Source organism: Mandrillus leucophaeus, unplaced genomic scaffold, assembly GCF_000951045.1.
Source record: "Mandrillus leucophaeus isolate KB7577 unplaced genomic scaffold, Mleu.le_1.0 Scaffold1080, whole genome shotgun sequence".
NCBI classification, from domain to species: Eukaryota; Metazoa; Chordata; class Mammalia; order Primates; family Cercopithecidae; genus Mandrillus; species Mandrillus leucophaeus.
Genome location: NW_012098988.1, coordinates 71,731 through 87,411, shown reverse-complemented (window position 1 = coordinate 87,411; position 15,681 = coordinate 71,731). Strand labels below are relative to the sequence as shown.

The window sequence follows — 15,681 nt, the reverse complement described above, 5'->3', positions numbered from 1 at the left end:
AGGCAGGCGGATCACGAGGTAAGGAAATAGAGATCATCCTGGCCAATGTGGTGAAACCCTGACTCTACTAAAAAAAAAAAAAAAAAAAAAAAATTAGCTGGGTGTGGTGATGCGCACCTGTAGTTCCAGCTACTTGGGAGGCTGAGGCAGGGGAATCACTTGAACCTGGGAGGTGGAGGTTGCAGTGAGCTGAGATCGTGCCACTGCACTCAAGCCTGGTGACAGACCAAGACTCTGTCAAACAAACAAACAAACAAAACAGTAAGTGTTCCTTTTCTCTCATGACAAAGGATTTGAGGTGTGAGCAAAAGGCTGCAGTATGAACACACCCTCTTGCACTGAAACCAGTAGTATATTTAGTATTATATTTTGGTATAACTGAATTTTGCGATATGATAAATTAGATATAACAAATGTTATAAAACAAAATATTTTGTGGTTGACATGTGGCATTTCAAAGTTATTCTATAGCTATATTTAGTTTAGATTGCTAGTTAATATTGTTATAAAAATGGGAAGTTCTAAGTGGAATGTTCTAAAATGGGAATTTCTAAAATTTAGAGGTAGGTGGTTTGCAGGTAAGTGCCACAGAAAGTATTTACTAAATCCAAATGTATAGCTGGAAAAAGCCTGTATGGGGATAATGGTCAAGGTTATACTTAATTTGCACCAGTAAATTTTAGTGAAATTAGAGAAAATACACTACTGTGAATTAAGTGTAACCTTGACCACTATCCCCAAATGGGCTTAGAAAAGTTAAAAAATCCAAACATTGGTGAGGCTGTGCCTTCTGGGCAGCCAGGCTGCTGCTGAGCTGCTTGCTAAGTCAGAATGTATTCAATTTTAAAATTAAAAATACACACAGTCACACACACATCCCTTCTCTACACACACGTATATATTCGCACACAAGCCCACACACACACTTGACTACACTGTCCCTCTGCTGATATATATCTGGAAGAATGTCCACAAGGATCCCAAACGGTATGAGATTCATGAATCCAGTGCCATATGAAAGCCAGCCAGCCACCAGCACTGACACTAAGATGTAATCTTGTAGTTAGTAGTGCTACCACTCCTTCATAATAAAATAGCAAATTGAAGCAGTTTTCAAACAGTGTGGGAGACCAAAGGGAAATCATTTCTGCTTCCAGTAAGCACAGAAGGCTATTAATGAGCCACGGATGGCTCCCCTACTACACAGTGCACTTAGTCACTTCCTCCTTCCTGTGCTCACATAAGCTGTGATTATGTTCTAAAGCTGTAGTTTGAAAAATGACTTTGCTTTTGAAAATTTATGGGCTATATATATTTATGTTTTATTTCTGCTTGTCATGGGGAGTTGAGTATCTGTTATTGACATAAAGTTTATAAAGCACTTTGAGTTTCTAAGAAGAGAGATGATTACAAAGAAGGGTAAGAACATTAAAGAAGAGTAAGATGGAAGTATTGACCCTATTTTTCCATTCATTTGATTTTTTTTGCATTATAATAATGTGACTTTTAGAAACTCTATGTGCAAAGGGGACATAGACCACATGAGGAGATGGTAGTGGACTTATAAGGAAAAGTAGTAAGCATTTTAATAAAATGAATTCATAATGCATGACAGCATGGCTTTTTGAGTCACAGAGACTTGAATTTGAATCCTTGCTCTGCCACCTGCAATGTGTCACACACTATTCTATAAGCTTTATAACAATCAATTAATCTTTATAATAATTGCATGAAGTGGATGAGTAAACAGAGGGACAGAGAATTTTATAATGAGTAAACAGAGGTACAGAGAATTTGATACCATGCCCAATGTCACACAGTCCATAAGTAGAGCCAAAATTAACTGAGATAGGTATTCAGGTTCTTTCCTCCTAGAATCTCTGATAATGTCTTACATACACAGTATATAATAAGAGCTGGACAATATTAGGCTTTAAAATTTAAAGCATAAAATACACTACTTCTAAACATGTAGTAGGATGTTTAGAAGTAAATCTTTTATTTATAACATATTATTGTTTATTTATAACATTTAATTGATTCATTATTCTGCAGAATAAAATATATAAATTAGGTGAGAAGCTACTATTTCCCACCTTATTTGCTTGTGGTACTCATTTGATCCATTTTTGGCAGCAATTTAGATTGAATATCTGCTATATTGTTTGCCATTATATTCTGCTTTAGAATACAGCTGATGCAAAAATAAAAAGAAGAAAATAAAAAGAAAACCAACCTAACCCAAGCATCATTAGATAATGAGTCATTTTGATATGTATCTGATAAAAATAAAAATGAGTTTTTGAAGAAACATAATGGAAGGACATTAGTATACAAGCATTTCAAGTACCATAGGTGGTCCTGATAAATTATTCTAAAATAATTTAGAACAGGTGAAATGAATACAAGCTATAAAATAACACATTTTTAGAATGGCTACAGAGAAGAACAAACAGTTCATGTCCCCAAACACCTCTGAATTTCATTTTACCTTACAGAGCACACTTGGTTGAGAGTATACACTGCACGAGCAGTATTGCTCTATAATAACTTGATGATTTTGCTGAATTCAGCTTCTAGGATTGAATCTGGACATCAAGCCCAGTCAGAGTATAAATATACCATCACTGCTAGCATTCAGAGCAGTTGGAAGAAGAGGACCCAGAATGAAGAAAAATAAATGAAAATGAGATCAAGAGAGAAAGATGAGATGCAAACAGAACTTCTTCACATAACATGGGGCAAAGAATGAAGTGAAGTGAATGTTTTATTTTCATATGAAAATAAAGAAGAAAAATAATGTAACATTCCAAGTGGCAAAGTCCAGCCATTTTGTAAGTGAGAAAAATAGTTATCTCTCTGTAGATAGATAGATAGATAGATAGATAGATAGATAGATAGATAGATAGATAGATAATTAAAAATACAGTGACATGCAAATATATGACCTTTGCTGGGGATGAAAAATATTTACTATAGCAGTTATTTTCTGTATTTCATTTTTTCACTATCAATGAATATTTTCATAGCACATGATGGTTTTTCAAATCTTAACTGTATTATAAATATACCTTGAAATATAACTTCCTGGTGCCTTCTCAGTTTGTGTTTGTATCACTATCTATAATAAATTACTTCTTGTACGTACTATACTTTTAGGGATAAATCACTTTAAAAAGAATGTTTTTGTAAAAGAAATCTCTGCTAAAGAAGTTTTATTCCTCCTCCTTTTGTTTTCCGAATAGTCAGCCAAATGAACTGAAGAAGGACAAAGTTAATAGAACATTTTCTGAAATGAACTTGAGTCACTGTTGGTACATACAGATCAGTTAAGGAGTTCAGCATTATAGATATAGATAATGCATACAGTATCGTACTACATAGTTAAATGTGATAAAGCAAAATTAATGACTGTGAGGCAACTGAGTTTCATTTCATCTTTCTTTATGATAACATTATTTGGTATACACACACACACACACATATAGCAAGTGAATTTATAGGAGAAATCAATTATGTTATTGAGTGTACATCCTCCCCGCTTAGTAACACTCTAATGTATCACAGTATCAGGGAAATGCACCCTAGAGAAAACACTGCTATTCTTCACAGAAAATCCATGAATAACATTATGCAAAAATTAATTTATGATAAATGATTTAAATATAGAACTGAGAACAGCTTATTTAAATGCCATCAGAAAAGAACACCTCACCCGCAGAAAGGAGTCTAGGGATCCATTCTCCATATATTCCACCACAATCATTACTGGTCTGCCTGCAAAAGAGCAAGAGAACACACATGGATTAGAGCAATTACAAAAATATGTGCTGCAGTTAAGAGATACCCAGCTGTGGTAACTACATTATTTGTATTTTATTAATAGGAATTTCATTTTCCAACCTGCTTCTATAAAAGTGTTCATATTATACATAGGCATCTCTATATTTCTTTATAGCATTATTTCCTTTTGAGTTCATAAAAAGGACATGAATTACAATATAAATTACAAAGGAATTAGGTACTTCTTTTCCTAAAGCCCTGCAATCACTTGTTTAGATTATGTTCTTTTTGTCCTCTAGTTTTTCCTTAGAAAACAATCAACGAGCTGAAGTAGGATTTAAGCAGTTATTATAGCTGCTTTTGCAGTTATGGTACAACTTCTAAGGCAGTGCAGCAATTTTGGCTGACTTATATTAGAGTGGGCATTTCTGAAATATTCCTAAGGCAAAGCAGAAAGGAGAAACTCGTAAATTCTCTTTAAGAAATTATAAACCATCGGTCATAGTCTGATTTTAAGGGCCTTTAAGCAGAAAAATTTTAGATTGATGAATGCTACAAAGCTTGTAGGATTTGTAATAGCTCCTGATTATGTTTTCATTGGACATAGATTTGATCAACAGAGCAACGATGGCAGTACATGAAAAATAAGTAACTCTGATTTTGTAGTCTGGTACAGAAGATAAGATCAGAAACTGAACATAATTTCTTTCCTTTTTTATCATATCAATTGTTACACTGTTACAGTTCCGAATACACCTCTATTAGGTAGAATATTTGACATAAATAACTGATTTATTTCAAAGAAGTGAATGCATTTGTTCTGCCCAATTGCCCAAGTTTAAAAGATAAACTCATTTCAGATGCAGGGGAAGTGGTATTCACCTGAAATAAGCATGTATGACATATTTAGTTTTTACTTCTGTGTTTCTCACCTCCTGTTGGAATTTTTAACTTTTCAATCTGCACTGTGCACAGTTTTTCATTATAAACACGAAGGAGATCTCGAAAGAACTGATGTGTACTATTGATGGAAATATTAGATCTCATTGTAATTCATGTTCATTTTATGAACTCAAAGCCTTGTGGGTTAGAAAGGGTGACTATTATGAATTAGTACAATGTATGCAAATGCTAGACTTTACATTTGAATCTATATTTTAAATAAAGATGTGCTAAAGGTTAAATCTATTAATAAAGCTCCCAATTTATCATGCATAAAATTACAACCCAAGGAAGTTTTCCATTTGTAGCGAATATTAACCTATATTCTATAATGTTCCTCGAAGTAATTAATTTTACCCAAATATGAATAAAGAACTTTATTGGCAATTATCGAGGTCAGACGAACTGTCAGCACTCTTGTGGGCAGGGATCTAGAAGATTCAGGTTTTAAACCTTAAAGTTCATCATGAAATCTTTTATTTGGCTATACTTTCAGGGAGCTTGGGGGTAGGACATAGATAGAAACACTGAGGTAGCAAGGTGAGGAAAACAAAAGGTCATTTTTGTACTTAAATATAAAAATTCTGAGTCCAGTATTCCATTTTGAATGACAATGGATTCTGAATGTTAATGGGAATAGTTGGGTTATTACAATGACTGCCTGATGTCTTCTTCCCCTGCCTGCAGAGTCACAACTTTTTAATCTGTCTTGACCATTGCTGTCAGAGGAACACTTTCAGTTTTTATTGTCTTTAACAAACATTTATCCTTCCCTTAAGAATGCCAGTCTTATTAGAATAAAAAGAGCTTGCAAGCATTTCACTGGTATTGGTACATGCCATAATTATGTTTCTTGTGCAGATATGGAAATTGAGGGATAGAAAATTAAAGTAGTTGTCCAAAGTCAAACAGCTGGTAAGTGGCAGTATCAAGTAGTCTGTCTCAGAGTTTGAGGTCTTAACCATTATGCTATAGGTGCCTTTCAGAAAGCATTTATAGATAAAAGCTCCAAGTCTCACCCTGTTAGTCAATTCTTTCCAGTGATGCACCTCATCTTTCCTAACTAGCCTTTGTATCCACGGCTCTACCAGTTGTTATTAGTTCTTCTATTTATTTAATCCTGTCTCCTTCTTCCTTTACTTGTGTAGTCACCTGCCAGGATAATCTCCTAATTTGCTTCTCTCTCTAATCTCACCATCTCTCCCTACTCCCTTAGAATTTATACAACACACCTCTTCCCTAAAAGTCTCTCACAGTGATCGTTCTTACAGTTTCATTTCCATCACATCTATTGTGTACACTATGACATGTTGTGCATGTTTTTATATTAAGTTGTTTTTCTTTCTTATTTTCCCATAATGCTTTGTATCCTCATTCACTGGGTTTCTCATGGTCACTTGCCATGGACCTAATCATAGTAGGTGCTTCATGAAAACAAGTTAACTTTTCTTGATTTTATAATTCCTAAGAAACTGACTCTGGAGTATTTCAGCAGGATCTGATTTATGTGAATACACAGTACTTCGAAATTAGTTCCATCTATAACTCTTTGGGAGATACTTTAGGCAATCTTAAAATTCATCAGTGACAAGTTCTATCTTCTCATTAAGAATAATAAAGAATCAAATGAAGACTTCCCTGGTTTCCTGTGAATTAGAAGTTTCGCATTTGAACTCTTAATCTTTTGTATCTTGTGTAGTAGCATCAACTGAGAATAGCTGTTAATTGAACTAAGAATTTTTTTTTTTTTTTAAACTACTGCTCCATCTAGCCTGTAATTTGTTTTGGTTTTCAACGGGGAAGAAGCTAGTCATACTGTGAAGATGATAAGCAACTTTACAATCCATTATTACGTTTTATAATCAAGAAAACAGATAAGTACAAGGGAAATTATGGAAATTAGGATGTTAATCTTTAAATCTGTTTTAGGTGAGAGAAGTCTATTGGCAACAGTGTTTTTTGGTGTTTTCCAATATGTAAAAACTATATATTGCATTATTGTTCTTGGAAGATATATTTGGAAGTAATTTATTATCTCTTTCTAAATTTTCAAAATGTTACACCTTATTTCCCTTTGTACAATTTTAGCCAGTCACCCCTTGTGCCTCATGTCACAGAATCATCTTAGTATTTGCATCATACTAAAGTCAGTGGACAAACCAGGCTTCTTGAATTAGTCAATTCTTGAAATCCCCAGATCACTTCAAGTCTCATGTATTTGATTTAAGAGACTTTCAAAGATACTTTACAAGTCACCAAACTGAATTTCTTAGGTTTTCCTTCATAAATATCCCAGAAATGGTTATATATTTTAAATGGCATTTGAATGAAGATACTCTAAGAAATCAGTTACTGATATTCTGGAGACAATGGATTGCAAAAACCCCTTATCATACTTTTCTGTTATAGACAAGAAAAATTATTTTCTTACATTAAGACTTTAAGGGAGTATCGACCAATATATATTTTTTAAATGTTCCGTAATACTTCTGATGATTTTGATAAAGGTGGTGTCGATAAACTATATAATCATAAGACTACACTTTTCTTATGTTGTTGTTAAAGAAAACAAAATAATTCTTTAAATGTTCCATAGATACCCTGTTTAAAGTATTTTGCCAGTGAAATCCTTTTTTTTTTTTTTTTTTTTTTTTGCCTCAGAGAATATTTGTGAAAAAAGAGGATAAGAGAGATTTAACATTTTCATATAAGTAATGAGTTTGTGCTGGATGTAGTATGCTCTATCAGTCTGGCAATTTCTAATGTGCAGTCAGTAAAATGAAGAATCAAAACAAATCTCAACAACCTCAAAACTCTATTCCAGTTTAGATCATTCAGTTATTTAACATTCTATCAAGTTTATATTTTGTCTACCAGTTAATAAAATTTGTGGTGATAACTTAGATTGACAGTTAGAGCGCCTGTATTTTTTCCCCCCAGTTGCAATTCAGGACTCTTTGGACCAGTTATTTAATCTATTTCTACCTTCCACGTTTCTGTTGTAGAGACAGTGAATTACAATTATAATCTCAAATGGGTTTGATAATAAATGAAATATTCTTATGCCTCCAAGGCACTCAGAAGACATGGATTATGCCATTTGAACACAGTTATATTATATTAAATCATTGTTTTTATTCACATAAGTACTCAAATTAAAGAACTATTTTCCTCTTATAGTGTTGCCTGATGATTATCAGATCACATTCAAAATACATCTCATCCTCATTCAGTTCAAATCCAAACTTTTAACATTTCCCTTGAACTTTCTTTTCCTCTAATAATCCCGTGTTCTTAAAACATCACCATCCATCTAGTTATCCAGGTTTGAAACTCTTTTGTGACATTGGACTTCTCACTTTATTAAACCCTTTCTAGTTCATAAATTATGAAGTTCTGTTGATTTTACATAAAATCTATTGCCACTGCCCATATTCTGCCTTTGCTTTCTCTTGCTCAGTAATATTTTACTGGTTTCTTTGCTCCTATCTGGTACCCCATTGTAAGCTAACTCTTGCAAAATCATTGTTTTTGAACATTCAGTGACACAAAAAAATTTTTTAAATGCCTACTAGGCAGCAAGTACTCTTCTGGGTTCTGGAGACACATCATCAGTCAATGTAAGATCTCTGCTCTCACAGGGTGTACAGTACAAAGGGCACTAGAAATAATTAAACAGCCAATTAGTAAAAAGGGCTAATGCCTCATTCCCCTATTTTAAGACTGCATTGTTTATTGCGGAATTAAAGTCTAAATTGCTTGGTAATTAAGTTCATTTACAATCTCTTCTCTACCTTCATTTCTAGTTTCACCTTTTACTTCACCCTGTTCCCATATCTCCTGTTTTTCAGCTAATCAAGGAAGTGAAAGATGTCTACAAACAGAACTACAAAACACTGCTGAAATAAATCAGAAATGAAATGAATAAATGGAAAAACACTCCAAGCTCACAAACTGAAAGACCGATATCATTTAAATGGCTATACTGCCCAAAGTAATTTACAGACTCAATGATATTCCCATGAAATTACCAACCTCATTTTTCACAGAATTAGAAATAAACTATTCTAAAATTCATGTGGAACCATCAAGAACCCAGATAGCCAAAGCAAGTGCAAGCAAAAAGAACAAAGCTGTAGGTATCACATTATCCAACTTCAAACTATACTATAAAACAACAGTAACCAAAACAGCAGAGTACTGGTACAAAAACAGGAAAATAGACCAATGGAAAATAATAGAGAATCCAGAAATAGCCACACACCCTAACCATCTGATCTCTGACAAAACTGACAAAACAAACAATAGTGAAAGGACTCCCTATTCAACAAATGGTGCTGGGATAACTGGCTAGCCATATGCAGAAGAATGAAACTGGACTCCTACTTTTCACTATACACAAAAATTAACCCAAGATGCATTAAAGATTTAAATGTAAGAACTCAAACTATAAAAATCATAGAAGAAAATCTAGGAAATACCCTTCTTGACTTTAGCCTGGGCAAATAATTTATGGCTCTTTTTCAATTTCTCTTGGTGATTCATAATTTCCTGAATATTACTTTACTTGTATCTTCCTCTCTTCTTTGGAAGACTGCCTTCTCATTACCTCTACTTGACAAAAATCATATACTTTTAAAACAAGCAGCTTAAATATCATCTCCATTGTAAATTCTCCTATGAATTTCTCTCTGTTTTAGGAAGTCTTGATTGTTTACTTTCTCCTCCCTTTATATCTCAATCAATTTTAGAACACTTATGGTAGAGTATTAATGTTCACAACATAGGTGTCTGTCTCCCATTCTAAAGTGGCCTTGAACTCAGGACTTAATGCCCAATTCTTCTCTGTAAGGTCGCTATCTAAGCACAGAGCTAGGCATAGAGTAGGTATTCAATTTTATATTTTTTGAATTGAATGTCAGAAGGAACACACACATATGAATGTTCTCTAAGAATATTTCCAGACCTACAAAAGATTTACTGAAATAACAGAATGGCAAATCAATATTTTTTAATCATAAATTACTTACATTATCAAAACTATTGTTGTGAAGACAGCAAAATTCAAATTTCAGCTCCACTACCTAGCAGTTGCATGATCTTAGGGAAGTTACTTTAGCTCTTTCAGTTTTTGCATATATAAAATGAGAATAATATCATGTACTACATAACATTTTTGCAATAATCAGGTGAGAAAATATATAATTAGCATAATGTTTGTCACTAAAATGTTGATGTCCATCTACTTTCCTTTCCTTTTGTGCATAGGTAGCTGCTTCTGTATTGTTATGTTTGCACACTATGTCACAAAAAGTTTTAAAAAATAGAAAATTTTTATACTTTATCGCAGATTGGTATTGACATGAAAATTATTTCATCATCTTTGGCTAAGTAAAGTAAAATTATTGCTAGTTACATGTTTCATATGATGCAGTAAACTTCCAGTTTTAGCACTAAAATTCTTGTGTCCCAGGCAAACTAGGATGATGGCTTACTCTATATTTTGCCTGCCCAGCACAGTACAGTTGAAGTTGTAAGATTAGAGTCACATAGCCTGATATTGGAGATGTTTTCCCCTTTGGACAAGTAACCTTTTATAACTCACTTTTCAACTCACTGTCTCTGTTTCTTCATTTGAATATTATATATTTCTCATTGGCACATTTTAATTTCCTCATTTGGTTATTATTATTGATTTTATTATATATAGGCATATTATTATAACCTCCTCCTTAGGGTGGTGAGATGAAAAGGATAATGTGCTTAAAACAGAGAAAAGAACCCAATGCTGAACACTGAATCACCCAATAACGGTTAATTAAATGAATGGCTATATGTTGAGTATTATATGTTACCTTACTGACTAGATGTTGAATCCTAAGCTAAGAAGTGGCTTGCAGAGCTAATAAGGTTCATTAATAGAATGACTAGTGTTAGTAAATTTAGGAGCTCTCTGGATGGTCTCAAAGGTCCATTTAAATCGTATATGCCTGAAATTGACAGGTTTGAAATTGCTTCAATGAACAAGATGGTTTCTCAGAGTAGAGTAAAATACTTTAAAGAGTATTTTCCTATTTTAAATAACATAATACATAGTTTCTTAACAATAACATCTGCTAAAAGTAGGTTCTTATTCTCATTAACAATCTGTGTTGTATCTTCTGCACTCTGTTTACAGATTTTTGCCTGTAACATGCTTTATGGTTTATTTAGAATTGATGGTTTTAATCTTAGAGCTATTTGAAAACCCTCAGTTTATGATTCGATTCCATTTTCCCCCTTAATTTATGTCATTTGCTTTTTAAAATTAAGTGATAAGCAAAATACCCTTGGAAAAATACTGAAAAAAAAATACTTTAGTGATAAAAGAGCTGAGCAAAAATTAGGAGAGGTGATCTGCATTTATGAAAACAGTAACATTTCTTCATCTAGATTTGTTAGAGTAAATGAAAGGTGTGAGGCTGGAGAAACAAAACATGATTTTCCTGCCAGTTCCAGAGAGCAGTGGCATGCCATCTGCATCTGTTGACCTCAGTAATATTCAGTGATGTCCTTCTTCCTACTAGAAATTACCATATAGGAAAAAAGGTTTCTCCTTAACTAAAAGTGTCTTGTTAACAATGAAAGTTACTGCCAAATTTGCCTCATGTTGGATTGTTTTTACTGTAAGATACTAACTATGCTGAAAAATTTTAATAACAAATGAGTTTTTAAGAATGTCTTTCTTGATTTTGTATTACATTCACATTTAGAAAAGTAACGGTGATATACAAATTAAAAGCATATCTTTTGAAATTATTTGTGACTTTTTGCTTTCTCAAAATTATGAAGGAAGTGGTTATGTAATAATCAATAGTTGAATTACTATTAGGTAGCAACAAAAAACACAGCAAGGAATTTTCATGTCTTAAAATACTGCATAATGTGTAAGTTCAAAACTAAATTAAATTACATGTCAAATAAATAATATATGCTGCTTTAGTTCTTGGTTTTCTTCTTTAAAATCCATTTGTATAATTTAAAAATAGATACTACTCTAAATCAGCATGCAGGTAAGAATAATTTTTTATAAGTTCTTCAATATGCTAGGCACTGTTCTATGGGTTTTACATGTTTAAACTCATTTAATCCTCATATTGACCCTTGTGGCAAGTGTAATTATTAGCTCAATTAAACATGTAAGGTTACTGATGCACTGAGAGTTTAAGCAACTTGCCTAAGGACACACAGTGAGTAGTTGGCAGCGCAAGGCTTAAAGCCAGGCAATCTGGCTCCAGAGTCTGAATGCTTGGCCATGTCCTTATACCTCAAAGTAATGTCTCCATTAGTAGTTTGAGGAGCATAAAGCATTACCCCAAATCTCCATGTCTTATCCTAGAAACATCCTGGAAGGGTATTATGAACCAGGCACTGTGTTGCTCCCCAGGATATTTTGTTGAGAAATTCCAGGATTTTAAAGGCCTACAAAGCTGTAAAACGCTCTACACAAAGAGGAAATATGTACTAAGGGCACTGGCTGGAAAAACCTTCAGATTTTGCTTTCTCAAACATCAGTTTATGATAATAATCTTAAGGTTCCATTAAAAATAAATGTCTTATATTAATATTCTCAAATTTGGCTTAAAAAGACAAGGCTTAGCAGTTGAAATTTCAGTTATATAAGAGGCATATGTAAGAATATTTAAGAGCAGCAATGTGATATGCTTTTGCAAAAACTCTGGGGAAGACACTAGGGCAAGTGTTACATTCTAAATATTTTAAGAGAGTCCCTAAGCTTTCGGTAGAAAGCATCATATTTTCCAGTAGTATTTCAAATGCTATGCTTTACTTCTGGCTTGAAAAATTCTTATTATTAAATGAGTGTTCAAATATTTTGCTTTCTGCTCTTCTGTATCATTCACTGTCAAAAGAAAATTATCAGAAAATTTAAAAATAAAATAAACCCCTAAACAGAACATATTTCATGTATTCTAACTATGTAGGTAATTTACAGAGTGATTTTAATTATAATGGCAAAACATTTGTTAAATAGTCATACATATGACATAATTAAACCACCGACTACTTTCCTTCCCCCTACCCCCCAATGCACCAGGCAAGTTACTATTTATTTCTTAATCTTTTCTGCAACTCTTTCAAGATATTTAATTTTTAAAAAGTTCAGCTTTGATAAATGCACTCTCTGTTAAGACCTCTGTGAACAGAAATATGAAAAGCCAACATGGTGTCATAGGGCAGCTTCCACTGTGATTTGTCCTACAAAGCAAAACAATGAAGCCTGAGCCAACGCATGTTTTATAGCAGGGCTGGTCTGTCTCCATGTTAGTTATATTCTTAAGTGGTCCAGCATCCCATGAGGGCATGTATGCTATCCTGTGTGGATCAACATGGTTCTCTGGAAAGGAAGAGCCAGCTGAGCAGCTTAGTTTCCTATTATGTTCCCAATTAAGGTGAAAACTCACAAAGCAATACCAATGAGCACAAATAGTGAATACTGATTACATGGAGACTCAACTAACTTAGAAAACCATGTAAGGATTTTCAGAATTTTTCTTTGTAAGAAGAAAATGATTCTTGAATCCATCTTTTGAAAGTGCTGATAGTTTCTTTGAATAGGACCAAAATAAATGGCACAATCTGTAATAATAAAACATGAAGATCTCTAGGGAGTGGGTATGTTCTCAATGGAGAATTTAAATAGCCATATATATATACATATATATATATTAAAATATCTATTTTTAAGATTCAAACTTATTCAAATGATATTAAGATAAAAGAAACATTTATGCTAATAAGAAGGCTTAGTTAAGGCCAAAGGCTAGAACTATTTAAAAATTCTGAAAATAGAGAAGGTAAAAAGAACAACTACTAAAAAATCTAGAGATTACTTAAAGGCTCTTTCAAGATTTTCCATGTCTTTCTGGCAGGAGAAAAATAAAAATTTTCTTTGTGCTGCTCAAGAGCTTGATATCAAATGCATCATGCAGTTTTTTTTTTTAAATGCACTGCCAGTCTTACATAAAGATGATGCTCACTTATGTCAGTTAAGCCTAACTTTATATATAGAACACTGAATTCTTTAGAACCAGGGGTTCTTTGTGTGTGAACTTTAGGGTGTCCAGAGACCTCCTGAAATTGTATGTAAACACTTACATACATGATCACATGTCCATTTTCTTGGGGAAAAGAGTGAAGCCTTCATTGGATTTTGAAAATCAGGGTTGGCGAAGAAGGTTAAATAACTGCTGAGTTTTCACCTGGTTTATAATGAGGAGTCTTATTTTTGGCCAAGAAATAAAGTATAAAATCCAAAAAGAATCTGAGTTCATGACCTGTACCACAGTATCATAATAATCAGTCCACAGGAGTCCTTAAACTCATAAACTCTGCAATAAAGTTTTTATAAACTGAATGTCATTTGAAGGTTTAAATTATACCTTCCATTTTATATATGCTTCCATCCTGATTTTTCTTATTCCAATGGATACCTTGAACTTGCCTTCCTTAAACTCTATATCATTTTGTAACGTACCATGTATTTCTCCTCAAGTAAACCAAAGAACCAAAGATGATGTACATGCTCTTTGGAACCCACTGACTTTAAGCAAGAGTGAGCCACCGGAATGCAACCTCGACATTATCTGGTTAGCTCCCTTTGCATTTGTTGTAGAGTGTATCCTAAACAGACATTTTAAAATAATCCTCTAACCTAGCACCAACAGCGTTGCGAATATTTTAGAGGGGTTGTTTGGGGTTGTGTAAGTAGAATGCAATCACTGATGTCACCCTCCTTTGTGCTTTGGTTTGCCGGTGTGTTCTGTTTGTCATTCCATCAGTGACCTTATCGTCTCTATCTTCTCCCCACCCCTGAAATAGCAATAATGTTGGTGTCTCACCCACACCTGGCTCAGAATCTCCATCCTAGTTTTATGACAGCTGCCGTCTGCAATGTTTTCTTCTGAAGCCTGCAGCTGCACAAATTTTAGAGGGGGAGGGTTCTCTGGGGAGAACTGTGCAGATGGGTGTTAAGTAAGGCCTGTACTGGTGTTTTTGATATCATCTAAATGGCAAGGAATAAAGAAACTAGGAGTTAGTAATCCAGATAAATACTTCATTTTTATTATATTTTATATTTTGAATGATTTATTCAGGATTTTACTTTGTATATTTAATCTAGTTTTTCTGATTTCCTTTATAAGTAGTTTTGGTTTAAGTGTGTACACACACTCACACATACATCATCTAGGGTAATTAGCAGCATTCTCAACTGCAGAAATGTCTAAAATATGTACCCTTCAATTAAAAAAGAAAATCTCCCCATTAAAAGTCTCTTACTTAAAAAGTATGCCACTGTATCTTATGTTGTATAAACTTATTACAACAAAATATTGTTAAATACAAAATATATGCTAAAGAAAAATACTTCAATATAACTGGAAGAATTTAGCCAACAGAAATTGTTTTGTCATAAGTAATTAATTTTGAAATGCCAAATTGTGAATCCAAAGAAAAGGTACTAATTTTTTAAAGAAAGTCTAAAAACATGAAGAAATAAAATGATTCACTTTGATTTTTCTGAAGTACGATTTGATCATATTTAAAATGCAGATACTTTTCCACTGTTGACTTTTCTTGGCATATGGAGTTTATGCCAATTTTCCTTAGCTCAGTGTACATTTCCCCAAAGTCTGCCACCCAGTCTTATATATTTGCATTACTACTTTTCTATAGTTCTCTATATGCATCAAAATTTGATATTATTATATGCAACAGATCCTAGATTTTCTATAGCTTCAAATGTATTTATCATTCCTGGCTCATCTGCAACATCTAAGCTATATACTTTCTGAATAAAAATATTTTTTTGACTGGATAATAGTGAATGCAATATTTTCCCTGACTTCAGCCCAGATAGGATTTCACATGAAATATGGAAAGGAAAATATTGATAAA

General features: G+C 33.2%; 1 protein-coding gene across 1 annotated transcript in view; it reads right to left on the bottom strand.

Moving 5' to 3' along the window:
- Positions 1 to 15,681, bottom strand: part of EPHA6 (EPH receptor A6) — a gene marked incomplete at its 5' end in the record, with an annotated part of 209,000 nt that overhangs the window by 134,421 nt on the left and 58,898 nt on the right. The window contains one exon of the mRNA XM_011987111.1: positions 3,716 to 3,777. Within this exon, the coding sequence (XP_011842501.1) occupies positions 3,716 to 3,777 (62 nt within the window). The remainder of the gene's footprint in view (positions 1 to 3,715; positions 3,778 to 15,681) is intronic.